The sequence below is a fragment of the Mobula hypostoma genome, chromosome 8 (assembly GCF_963921235.1).
Source record: "Mobula hypostoma chromosome 8, sMobHyp1.1, whole genome shotgun sequence".
Classification (NCBI taxonomy): Eukaryota; Metazoa; Chordata; class Chondrichthyes; order Myliobatiformes; family Myliobatidae; genus Mobula; species Mobula hypostoma.
In genome coordinates, this window is record NC_086104.1 from 7,576,635 (window position 1) to 7,590,794 (window position 14,160).

At 42.0% G+C, this 14,160-nt stretch overlaps 1 protein-coding gene across 3 annotated transcripts in view; it reads left to right on the forward strand.

Annotated features, from left to right (window-relative positions):
- col12a1a (collagen, type XII, alpha 1a) overlaps window positions 1-14,160 on the forward strand; it is a 394,452-nt gene that overhangs the window by 188,854 nt on the left and 191,438 nt on the right. For all 3 annotated transcript variants that reach the window (XM_063055440.1, XM_063055439.1, XM_063055441.1), the window contains 2 exons: window positions 1,686-1,828; window positions 10,739-10,868. In XM_063055440.1, coding sequence (XP_062911510.1) covers window positions 1,686-1,828; window positions 10,739-10,868 — 273 coding nt within the window. The remainder of the gene's footprint in view (window positions 1-1,685; window positions 1,829-10,738; window positions 10,869-14,160) is intronic.

Here is a 14,160-nt window from a genome sequence, read left to right on the forward strand (position 1 = left end):
CTTTGTTCCTCCTAGCAGGTGAAGGACTGTGCATTTCCCGACACTGTATTCCATCTGGCACTTCTTTACCCATTCTCCTAATCTGTCTAAGTCTTTCTGCACACACTCTGCTTCCTCAACACTACCTGCCCCTCTACCCATTTTCATATCATCTGCAAACTTGGCCACAAAGCCGTCAATTCCATCATTCAAATCATTGACAAACATGTGAAAAGAATTGGACCCAATAGTGACCCCTGTAGAACACCACCAGTCACTGGCAGCCAATCAGAAAAAGCTCCTTTTATTCCCCATTCTTTGCCTCCTGCCAATCAGCTGATGTTCTATCCATGCTAGCATCTTTCCTATAATACCATGGGCTCCTACCTTGCTAAGCAACCTTGTGGCACCTTTTCAAAGGCCTTTAGAAAATCTAGGTAAACAACATTCACTGACTCTCATAGTCATAGTCATACTTTATTGATCCCGAGGGAAATTGGGTTTCGTTACAGTTGCACCAACCAAGAATAGAGTATAAGTATAGCAACATAAAACCATAAAAAATTAAATAATAATATGTGAATTATGCCAGGAAATAATTCCAGGACCAGCCTATTGGCTCAAGGTGTCTGACCCTCCAAGGGAGGAGTTGTAAAGTTTGATGGCCACAGGTAGGAATGACTTTTTATGATGCTCTGTGTTGCATCTTGGTGGAATGAGTCTCTGGCTGAATGTACTCCTGTGCCCAGCCAGTCCATTATGTAGTGGATGGGAGACATTGTCCAAGATGGCATGCAACTTGGACAGCATCCTCTTTTCAGACACTACCATCAGAGAGTCCAGTTCCATCCCCACAACATCACTGGCCTTATGAATGAGTTTGTTGATTCTGTTGGCATCTGCTACCCTCAGCCTGTTATTTTCTCAAATAATTCCAACAGATATGTCAGGCAAGATTTCTCCTTAAGTGAGACATACTGACTTTGGCCCATTTTTACCATGTGCCTCCAAGTACTCCAAAACCTCGTCCTTAATAATGGATTCCAACATCTTCCCAACCACTGAGGTTGGACTATCTGGCCTATAATGTCTTGTCTGTTATCTCCTTCTCTTCTTAAGGAGCGGAATGACAAATATCTAATCAGCCAATCATGTGACAACAACTCAATGCATAAAAGCATGCAGACATGGTCTAGAGGTTCAGTTGTTGTTCAGACCAAACATCAAAATGGAGAAGAAATGTAATCCAAGTGACTTTGACCATGGAATGGTTGTTGGTGGTTTGACGGGGTGGTCTGAATGTCTCAGAAACTGCTGATCTTCTGAACTTTCATGCAAAACTAGAGTTTACAGAGAATATGGGGAGCAACAAAAAATGTCTAATATTTCAGTTCTATGGCGAACAATTCCTTATTAATGAAGGAGGTCAGAGGGGAACAGACAGACTGGTTCTAGCTGACAGGAAGGTGACAATAACTCAGATAAGTATGTGTTACAACAGTGGTGTGCAGAAGAGCATCTCAAACCTTGAAGTAGATGGTCTACAGCAGCAGAAGACCATGAACATACACTCAGTGGTTTAAAAAAAAAACCTGATTCAGAGGGTAAAGTTGGGTTTGGAAAATGTACTAACTGATCAGGAGTTGAGCCTGCGTGGTGACCACTGAGACAGCATTTAATAGAGCTTTCTGCTTATTGTCTTCCAGAGCCACTTGCTTCGGTCCGCAATCTAAGGGTGTACAACCCAACAACTAGTTCACTGACTGTGAGCTGGGATCCCGCCGAAGGTATCGTACGACGCTACAAGATTCGTTACGTTCCATCCACAGGGCCTGGAAATGAGGAAGAGGTGAGTTTTCCTGCATTTGCTCTTGAACGAAATCCAGTGTTACCTGAGATTTGGTGCAGTGGGAGCCAACAACAGCAGCTTGTAGTTACGCAACGATGTCCCAAGGAATGTGCGCAAAAATGCAAAGCTAAGAGCAGGCCATTGGGCTCAACAAGCCTGCCTCACCGTTTCATCTTGTCATGGGTGATCTGCTGTGGGTCTAATCTCAATGTACTTTTCAAAGTTCAAACCAAATTCTGCGTGTGTTCCTCTGGATTTCCAACATCTGCAGAATCTCTTGTGTACAGGAAATAGAAATGTGGATTTTGGAACTGCAGTCAAAGCCTAGATGTGGAGTCATGGAGTGCAACAGTGACGACTCACAAGAACATAGAACATGTGATGATTATGAGTAGTCATCCCATACTACCCTGAGATTCACTTTCTTGTGGGCATTCACAGTAAATACAAAGAAGTACAACAGAATCAGTGAGAAACTACACACAGCAAACAATGTGCAAAAAACAGCAAGCTGTGCAAATACAAAATGAAAAAAATATATATATAAGTAATAAATATCGAGAACATGAGTTGTCAAATCCTTGAAGGTGAATCCAGAGGCTGTGGGAAATGGGAACAGTTTGTTTGGGGTGAGTGAAGTTATCCCATTTGGTTCAAGAGCTTGATGGTTGAAAGGTAATAATCGTTCCTAAACCTGGCGGTGGGTGTCCTATGGGTCCTGATGGCAGCAGCTACAAGAGAGCCTGGCCTGGATGGTAGGGGTCCTTGATGAGGGATGTTGCTTTCTGATGACTGCACTCCATATAGATGTATTCAATGGTGGGGAGGGCTTTTTTTTTGTCATGGTCTGGGCTGTATCCACTACTTTTTGTAAACATCTCTTCTGCGCCAGTTCTTTGTGGGAGCAAGCTAAACGATTACACAGAGTTGGTGTTCAAAATAGAGGGCAATTTATTCAAACACTGTTGCACACCAGGAGAACAGCAAAATCTGATCTACCTGAGCATGAATTTGGTACAGCTTTTACAGTCTCAGTTGATGAACTTTGTTTTTAGAAAGACTTAATTTAGTAAAAGACTAGGTCTAACAGCAAATCCAATTTTCCATTACAACAGTGGGTGCATGCTAAAACATAATTTAAGAAGTTACTGAAACGTGGACATGTCTTATAAGGACAGATAGAGTGAGCCAGGGCTTTTCTCTTTAGACCGAAGTAGGATGAGAGGTGACTTGATGAAGGTTGATCAGAGGCATAGATCAAGTGGACAGCCAGAGGCTTTTTCCTAGGGTGGAAATGGCTAATACTAGGAGGCATAATTTTAAGTTTATTGAAGAAGCATATGGGGAGTGGGGAATGTCAGAGGTAAGTTTTTTTATACAGAGAGAGGTGGGTCCATGGAATGCCCTGCCAGGGGTGGTGGTAGAGGCAGATGCATTAGGGGGATTTAAGAAACTCTTAGTTAGGCATATGGATGATAGAAAAATTGAGGGCTAGGTGGGAGGGAAGGGCTAGATTAGGTTAAAAGTTTGGCACAGCATTACTGGCAGAAGGGCCTGTACTGTATTGTAGTGTTCAATGTTCTGTGTTCTTGGGAGTCGTTGCTGCTGCATTCCATTTCTCCACTTCTAGCCTTCGACTGCGGTTCCAAAATCCACATTCCTCTTTATTGAACACAAGAGATTCTGCAGATGCTGGAAATCTGGAGGAACACTTACAAAATGCTGAGGGAACTCAGTAGATCAGTCAGCATCTATGCAAAGGAATAAACAGTTGACATTTCGTGCCGAAACCCTTCATCAGGACTACTTACTAGTTCTATCTACTCCCTATTTATCACATAGTAGCCCTCACTATTGTTTCCCCTACAAAAACATATTCAAAGTAAATTTATTACCAAAGTACACATATCACCTTATACAACCCTGAGATTAATTTTTTGTGGGCATACTCAATAAATCCATAATAGAATCAATGAAAGATCACACTAAACTGGGCGTTCAACCAGTGTGCAAACACACACAGAAAGAAAGAAATAATAATAATAAATAAGCAAGCAATAAATATCGACAACATGAGATGAAGATTCTTTGGAAGTGAGTCTGCAGGTTGCAGGGACACCCCAATGATGAGGCAAGTGAAGCTGAGTGAAATTATCCATTTCCTGATCTTTCAAAGATGTTTCTACCTCCTCGTTAAATACCCCCAACCTCTGGGGTAGAGACTTCCTGAGATTCACCAGACGTCCCTACACACTTCAGTTTTAAAATGACAGTCCCTATTAGTTACAGCCATGTCTCCTTGTCTGAGACCTTCTCACTAGTGGACAGATCACAACGTCTACTCTACTGTGCCCCTGAGGATCTCATGTTTTTTTTTAGAGATCACCCTCATTCTTTTATGCCCCAAAGAATAGAGATCCAGCACCCTATTGATGTGGAGAGACTTAGAGTTTTTGGGGAGGTGATTAAAATGTGGGAAAATGGTCATTTTTAGGGGTTGCCCTGAAGGAGAAGGAAAATATGTAGGAGCAGACAAGTTTTACCTCTCTTCCACTCTCCCCACTTTCCACAGGGATTGCTCTGTCTGTGATTCTCTTGTCCACTCGTCCTTCCCCACTAATCCACCTAGCTCTTATCCCTGCAGGTCGAAGAAGTGCTACACTTGCCCATTCACCTCCTCCCTCACCTCTATTCAGGGCCCAATCAGTTCTTCTGAGTGAGGCAAAACTCCACCTGCGAGTCTGTTGGAGTCACCTTCTATATCCAGTGCTTCCGATGCAACCTCCTCTACATTGGTGAGACCTGATGTAGGTTAAGGGATTTTTGCTCTGTTTGCAACCAGCAAGATTTCCTGGTGGCCAGCCATTTTAATTCCAATCTCCATTCCCATCCAGACATGTCAGTCCATGGTGTCTTCTTCTGCCCTGATAAGGCTACTCTCAGGCTGGATGGGCAACACTTCATATTCCGTCTGGGTAGCCTCTGACCTGATGACATGAATATCGATTTCTTAGTATTTTTCCCCCTTCCCCTTTCCTTTACTTCCATTTCCCACTCTGCCTCGACTTTTACCTCTTCTCTTCTAACCAGATGCCTGTCACCTTCCCCGGTGCCCTTCCTCCTTTCCTTTCATGATCCAATTCTCTACTCCTGTCAGATTCCTTTTTCTTCAGCCTTTTACCTTTTCCACTTATCACCTCCCAGCTTCTTACTTCATACCCTTCCTCCACCAATCTGACTTCACCTATCACCTTCTGTCCTCCTTCCCCTCCCCCAGCCTACTCATTCAGGCTTCTGCCCTCTTTCCTTTCTGGTCCTGATGAAGAGTCTTGGCCCAAAACATTGACTGTGTCTTCCCCTCCAGAGAAGCCTGAGCTGCTCAGTTGGCTCCAGCATTTTGTGTGTGTTTTGATCAGGGTTTCGGAGAGAATTTAGAAGTCAGGGTTAAATTGACTGAAGGCGCACCACCAGCAACACTGTGTTAATTTAAAAAACAATTGGGTTGGAGCAAGGATGTCTAATATCAGCGGAATAGAAATTGCCGTTGAGGTTTCTACTTGCGGCTAAAGCCTACCCTTGTGCCAATAATTGAGAGTTGCAAAGAAATAAAGCAGTAAGCAATGAGAAATAGCCCACTACTGTCCACGGCATATGTGAATTAAGTCAACATTACACTGACAGCACAGGCTTCCCCAGGTAATTAACGCTAAGGTGACAGAAACTTAAAAATGTTATATTCTTTTGAAATAGTTTTAAGTGTTGGGTTCAGACAGAGTGCTACATTCAGGCCATATCAACACCAGTTCTCTGGTTAGGAGATATATTCAGGCAGTGTTCATATCGATCTCTGAGTTCCTCCAGCATTTTGTGTGTGTTGATTTGGATTTGCAGCATCTGCAGACTTTGTGTTTATCCAGCTGTTGCCCACCTGCTCCTCTAGACCTCAATTAGACTGCAGCCAGGCTAGTTGGAATTCAGAGTTGATGCCTCCAGAAGACACGGTACATCAGTAAAGACCCCTCACACTCTCTCCATGAACTGTTTGTTCTTCTGCCATCAGGCAAACGTTACAGGAGCATCAAAACTAAAACCACAAGGTTACTAAACAGCTTCCTCCCACAGGCAGTCAGACTGCTAAATAGCTGCTCTACCTGACTCTGCTTTGGACACTTTTAACTTGCACTGGACACTTATTACTGATTTTAACTGACATGTGGCTGTTGTGTTTTACTATTTATTGTTATGTTCATTATTTAGTGTTGCGTTTGTTATGTTATGATTGCACTGCCCCTGAGAAACGCTGTCTCATTCTGCCCTGCAGAGCTGATGTACGGTTAGAATGACAATAAAGTTTTTTGAATCTTGAATCTTGAAGAGAAATTATGCCCCACAGGTTTTGATTCACAAAGGTAAGATAGAAGAAACTTACTGTGTAGTATGAAAGAAGCTATGGGTGGCACAAGTAGCGTTACAGTTAACGTTAACGCTATTACAGCACCAGTGACCCAGGTTCAATTCCCGCTGCAGTCTGTGAGGAGATTTTACAGTCTCCCCGTGACCACATGGTCTTCCTCACACATTCCAGGGACGTGCAGGTTTAGTAGGTTAATTGGTCACATGGTGTAATTGGGCAGCACAGGCTCATTGGGCTGGAAGGGCTTGTTACTCTGCTGTATCTCTAAATAAACAGTCAAAAAATCCTTTTGTGTTACATGAAAGTGAAACCCCACTGGCTTCCTCGGCTGCATAAGCCTGGGGAAGACACACTCTGGTCCTGTCAAACCGAGGGAGTGAGACAGCATCCCACCCCAAACCCTGGTTTGTGTAGTTTGCAACCCTGTTACAACTCATGGAACAACAGACAGCACACTGCATACGATCAGAGGAATTACATTTATGATTGTATTTTTTTTATTGTGTTTTTATCTTATTGTGTTTTTGGAGTAACAATTATTTCTTTTTCAATCTTTTTATTAGTATCATAATGATAAAGATTAACATAACATAGTAATCATACAAAGTTATTGAGATTATATTGTTGTAATTATATATAAGTATAAACCCAGTTAATACATGGATATTAACATCCAATCTTACAGGATACAAATATTATACATAGAAAATTAACATGAAAAAGGAAAAAAATATATATACCCCAAAAAAAACTAATCTACAAAATAGACCAACTAAACTACAGAAAAGAAAAAGACATGGGCTGTTGTGAAATATATTAAAAAAAGAACTATTAGTGTTGTTGACTCCACTCCTCTCAACATGAACTAAAAAGAAATAGAAGTTTGGAAAAGGTCAAATTACATCATATGGAAGTATTGAATAAATGGCCTCCAAATCTTTTCAAGTTTAATAGAGGGATCATAAATAACACTTCTATTTTTTTTCTAAATTTAAACACAACGTAGTTTGAGAGAACCAGTGAAATGTGGTGGGGGATTGATCTTTTTCCAATTCAGCAAAATGGATCTTCTGGCCTTTAGTGTAAGGAATGCAATCATCTGACAAGCTGAAGATATTAAAAGATTTGGTTCTATCATCGGCAAACCAAAAATTGCAGTAATAGGGTGGGGTTGTAAATCAATACTCAAAACAGTTGAAATAATATCAAAGGTATCTTTCCAGTATTTTTTTAAAAGACCAAAACATGTGAGTTAAAGAAAATATCTCGGAATGACATCTATCACATATAGGATTTATATGAGAGTAATAATAAAAATAAAGGCATCCGTTAGTGATGCGAGACCATGGATCTGCGCCTGGAAAGTCTTCCCTCTCCAGGGCGCAGGCCTGGGCAAGGTTATATGAAAGACCAGCAGTTGTCCATGCTGCATATTTCCCCTCTCCACGACACTGATGCTGTCCAAGGGAAGGGCATTAGGACCCATACAGCTTGGCAACGGTGTCGTCGCAGAGCAATGTGTGATTAAGTGCCTTGCTCAAGGATACAACACGCTGCCTTGGCTGGGACTCGAACTCACAACCTTCAGGTAGCTAGTCCAATGCCTTAACCACTTGGCCACGTGCCCACACATGAGAGTAATAATGAGCTAATTTATCCTTGGACATATGAGCCTTATGCACTACTTTAAACTGTATCAACACATGTTTAGCACATATAGAGGATGAATTAACTAATTGAAGAATTTTTTCCCATTTTTCACTAGGTAAAGTAATCTTAAGTTCCCTTTCCCAATCGGTTTTAACTATATTAGATACGTCTGGACGTATTCTCATAATTATATTATAAATGTTTGCTATTACACTTTTCTGACAAGGATCTAAACCTCAAATTTTTTCCAAAATATCCTGGAGTTACAATTATTTCGTTCTCCTTTACACTTGAGTACTGGTAATGACGTGAAACAATCCTGAACCTCCTGAAGATTGAATGCAGGCTCTTTCCTGTTCCCAACTGCATTTGATCTGCCACCTTGCTTTATTTGTTTACTTTATTTGAAAGCTCTTCTCTATCAGAAAGGCTTGCTTTCCACTTGGCTCTGCACCTATCGCTGGAGAGGCTGGTATTTAATTTTGATTCTGAACAATGGAGCTAGTTGGTAAGCAGCGTTGCCTTAGAGAGTAATTAAGAATGAAGCAAGATGACAGGAGTTACATTTGAAGACTGTGACCTAACAGGTACGAGCAAACCTTTTGGTGTATAGAGCAGCCAATCTTGCTGCATTGCTGTGTGGAGCTGAATCATGGACCACTTACAGGAGACAGCTGAAAGCCCTGGAAAAATAACACCAAAGAATCTTATGAAAGATTTTGAGGATCAGCTGGAAGGAAAGATGCACTAACGCAAGCATACTGGATGAGACCAACATGAAGAGCATCTCCACCATGATAAAGCAACACCAACGTTGACGGATAGCTCATGTCAGCCCGATGCCTAACGCACATCTCGCTAAAGAAATCCGTCACTCCCAGTTGAAGAAAGGTCATCGAGTCTGTACAGGAGAAAAGAAGTGGCTCAAAGATAACATCAAAATCAGCCTGAAGAAATTCAACATCACCTGTAAAAACTGGGAAGATATTGTACTCAATGCATACGCTTGGAGGAAATCTGTTTGAGCGGGAGCTGCACTGCGTGAGACTGAGCTCCGCTTTACTGCAGAGAACAAGCAGCAGCTGCAAAAGGAAAGACTGAACAACCAAAAGACCCGACCACTAACCACTTACTTGTACCCACATTGCAGCTGAATTTGTGGATCTCGGATCAGCTTCTACAGCCAACTGAGGACCCACCATAGACAACCCCTCAGGAGAATGTCATACTTGACTTGAGTGACCACACTCCTACTACATAACGATGGGGTTCTTTCCAAAACGCTTTAGTGAGCTGTTTGGGATGCCTGATGATAATATGACACTGACATGATCAATTTTACTGACACAACCTTCTAATTTCCATTTTTACACCATAAGACCTTAAGACATAGGAGCAGAATTAAGCTATTTGGCCCATTGAGTCTGGTCCACCATTCTATCATAGCTAATTTGTTATCCCTCAGAAGCACGTTCTCTTGCCTTCTCCCCATAATATTTGATGCCCTTACTAATCAAGAACCTTATATGTATGTGTGTGTGTGTATATATGTATATATATAATTTTAAGTATACTCAATGACGGCCTCCACAATGAATTCCACAGATTCACCACACTCCTCCTGTATTCTGAGGCTATGCCCTCTAATCCTAGACTCCCCCATGATAGGAAACATCCTCTCCACATCCACTCTCTAGGCCATTCAATATTTGATAGGTTTCAATGACATCCCCCTTCATTCTTCTAAACTCCAGCAAGTCCAGGCCCATTAAATGCTCCTCGTATATTATCCCTTAATTCCCAGAATCATTCTTGTGATCCTCCTCTGTACTCTCTCTAATTCTAGCACATATTTTCTCAGATAAGGGCCTAAAACTGCTCATAATACTCCAAGTACAGTCTGACCAATGCCTTATAAAGTCTCAACATTACATCCTTCCTTTTATATTTTAGCCATCTCGAAATGAATACCAACATTGCATTTGCCTTCCTCACCACCAACTCAATCTGCAAGTAAACCTTTCGGGAATCTCACACAAGGACCCCCAAGTCCCTTTGCACTTCTGATTTCTGAATTTTCCCCCCTGTTTAGAAAATACCCTATGCCTTTATTCCTTCCCCACACTATCTTCCATTTCTTTGCCCATTCTCCTAATCTGTCTTGGTCCTTCTTCCTCAAAACTACCTGCCCCTCTACTTAACTTAGTATCGTCCACAAACCTGGCTATAAAGCCATCAATTCCACCACCCAAGTCATTGACATATTCCGTGAGAAGTAGAAGTCCCAATACCAACCTCTGGAGGAAACCTCTGGTCTCCAGCAGTCCACCAGATTTTAGCTTTAAGTGGTTGTGAAATAATTCATTGTGGTATTTGAACTTGTGCTCAAGTAGATGCTCAGTCCAGACCATCAGATTATTGAACCAATATCTTTAATAATAATAATAAAGGCATCCGTTAGTCTTGTGAGACCATGGATCTGTGCCTGGAAAGTCTTCACTCTCCAGGGCACAGGCCTGGGCAAGGTTGTATGGAAGACCAGCAGTTGCCCATGCTGCAAGTCTCCCCTCTCCATGACACCAACGTTGTCCAAGGGGAGGGCATTAGGACCCATACAGCTTGGCACCAGTGTCGTCGCAGAGCGATGTGTGATTAAGTGCCTTGCTCAAGGACACAACACGTTCCCTTGGCTGGGGCTCGAACTCATGACCTTCAGGTAGCTCGTCCGATGCCTTAACCACTTGGCCACGTGCTCACTATCTTTACCGATATCTTTACCAGTGTGATATTGTAGTCCATCTCAAAGGATTGCCAGATAATGAGATGTTTTGGATTTTTATTGACAGGTCATGGTCTCAGGAAACACACACCATACAGTCCTCAAGAGTCTGCATCCTGATACGCCTTATGATATTTCAGTGGTCCCTGTGTTCCGGGAAGGTGATGGGGCTCCAAAGTCCAGCAGTGGAAGAACATGTAAGTCCTCAGTAAGAAGAGCATTTAAATTATAGGGTCTTCATTAGCTCCATAAGAATCAAAGCTATTTTAATCCAAAGAACTCCATCTCAACTTCTCGTCTACATGGTAAAGCAGCCAGCAGGTTATTTATTCATTTATTTGTTGCTATTATTATTTTTTTTTGTATTTGCACAGTTTGTCTTCTTTTGAACACTGGCTGCTTGTCAGTCTTTGTGCGTAGGTTTTCATTGACTCGATTGTATTTCTTTGTTCTACTGTGAATGCCCGTAAGAAAATGAATCTCAGAGTAGCATTTGGTGACAGCTTGAAATGTGGTGATGATCTTGAAATTCAGCTACAAATTGGGCAAGTATGACGTTGTAGCCATCTCTGAAACTTGGATAAAGGATGGCTGCCATTGGGAGATGAAAGTCCAAGGATATACAGTGTATCGGAAAGATAGGTTAGTAGGCAGAGGGGGTGGTGTGGCTCTGTGTATAAGAAATAATATTAAATCATTACAAAGGGATGACATAGGATCGGAAGGTGTAGAGTCTCTATGGGTTGAGTCAAGAAATGGCAAGGGTAAAAGGACCCTAATGGCAGCTAAACAGCATTTGGGATGTGGATTATAAATTACACCAGGAGATAGAAAAGGCGTGTCAGAACGGCAATGTCATGATAATCGTTGGAGATTTTAACATGAAAGTGGATTGGGAAAACAAGGCCAGTACTGGACCTCAAGGGCGAGTATTTGTAGAATGTCTAAGGGATGGCTTTTTAGAACAGCTTGTTGTTGAGCCCACTAGGGGATCGGCTGTACTGGATTGGGTATTATGTAATGAACCGGAGGTGATAAGAGAGTTTAAGATTAAGGAACCCTTGGGGAACAGAGATCACAATATGATCGAGTTCACTTTGAAATTTGAGGAGAAACTAAATTCCAATGTTGTCAGTATTTCAGTGGAATAAAGGAAATTACAAATTGATTGGAAAGGGACACTAGTAGGAAGGTCAGCAGAGCAACAATAACTGGAGTTTCTGCGAAAAATGAGGGAAGTGCAAGACAGATATATTCCAAATAAGAAGAAATTTTCGAATGGAAGAAGGTCACTACTGTAGCTGACAAGTGAAGTCAGAGCCAAAGTAAAAGCAAAAGAGAGGTATACAAGGAAACCAAAATAAGTGGGAAGGTAGAGGATTGGGAATCTTTTAAAAACTTGCAGAAGGAAACTAAGAAGGTCATTAGGAAGGAAAAGATGAATTATGAAAGGAAACTGGTGACTAATATCAAAGAAGATACTAAAATCTTTTTTAAGTATATAAAGGATAAAAGAGAGTTGAAGGCAGATATGCAACGAATAGAAAATGATGCTGGAGATATTGTAATGAGAGACACAGATGGCAGGGAACAAAATGAGAAGGTGCTCAGGAAGTTTAATGGTCTGAGGGTGGATAAATGTCTTGGACCTGATGGAATGCACCCTGGGTTCTGAAGGAAGTAGCTGGCACAATTGCGGAGGCATTAACAATGATCTTCCAAGAATCGATAGATTCTGGCATTGTACTGGATGAATGGAGAATTGCAAATATTACTCTGCTATTTAAGAAGGGTGGGAGGAAGCAGAAAGGAAACTATAGACCAGTTATCCTGACATCAGTGGTTAGCAAGCTGTTGCAATCAATTGTTAGGGATAAGATTATAGAGTACCTGGAGGCACATGATAAGATAGGCCAAAGCCAGCATGATTTCCTGAAAGGAAGATCCTGCCTGACAAATGTACTGCAAGTTTTTGAGGAAATTATGAGCAGGGTAGACAAAGGAGATGCAGTAGATGTGGTGAACTTGGAATTGCAGAAGGCCTTTGACAAGGTGCCACACATGAGGCTACTTAGCAAGATAAGACCCCGTGGAATTACAGGGGAGTTACTAGCATGGGTGGAGCATTGACTAATTGGAAGAAACCAGAGAGTGGGAATAAAGGGATCCTATCCTAGCTGGCTGCCAGTTACCAGTGGAGTTCCACAGGGTTCGGTATTGGGACCGCTGCCTTTTACGACGTATGTCAATGATTGGACGATGGGATTAATGGATTTGTGGCTAAATTTGCCGAAGATACAAAGATAGGTGGAGGAGCGGGTACTGTTGAGGAAACAGCGAGCCTGCAGAGAGACTTAGATAGTTTAGGGAAATGGGCAAAGAAGTGGCAAATGAAATACAGTGTTGGAAAGTGTATGGTCATGCTCTTTGGTGGAAGAAATAAATGGGAATACTATTATTTAGATGGGGAGAGAATTCAAAATGTAGAGATGCAAAGGGACTTGGGAGTCCTTGTGCAGGATACCCTAAATGTTAACCTCCAGGTTGAGTCAGTGGTGAAGAAGGCGAATGCAATGTTGGCATTCATTTCTAGAGGTATAGAATATAAGAGCAGGGATGTGATGTTGAGGCTCTGTAAGGCACTCATGAGACCACACTTGGAGTATTGTGTGCAGTTTTGGGCTCCTTATTTTAGAAAGGATATACTGACATTGGAGAGGATTCAGAGAAGATTCATGAGCACGATTCCAGGAGTGAAAGGATTACCGTATGAGGAACGTCTGACAGCTCTTGGGCTGTATTTCCTGGAGTTCAGGAGAATGAGGGAGGATCTCATAGAAACATTCTGAATGTTAAAAGGCCTGAACAGGTTGGATATGGCAAAGTTATTTCCCATGTTAGGTGAGTCTAGGAAACGAGGGCACAACTTTAGGATTGAAGGACGTCCATTTAGACCAAAGATGCGGAGAAATTACTTTAGTCAGAGGGTGGTAAATCTGTGGAATTTGTTGCCACAAGCAGCTGTGGAGGCCAAGTCATTGGGTGCATTTAAGGCAGAGATTGATACGTTCTTGATTAGCCAGGGCATCAAAGGGTCTGGGGAGAGGGCAGGGGAGTGGGGATGACTGGAAGAATTGGATCAGCCATGATTGAATGGTGGAGCAGACTTGATGGGCCAAATGGCCTACTTCTTTCCCTATATCCTATGGTCATATATGTAGCTTGATAATAAATTTGCTTTAAACTTTGATGCATAATCAAGGACCCCACCCACTCCTAACATTTTCTTTTTAACCCCATCCCATCATCGAATCATAGAAACCTTGCAACACAATACAGGCACTTGGCCCACAATACTGTGCCGAAAATGAACTTACTGTAGAAATTACCTAGGATTACCCATAGCCCTCTATTTTTCTATGCTCCATGTACCTATCCAGAAGTCTCTTAAAAGACCCTATCGTATTCACCTCCACCACCGTTACTGGC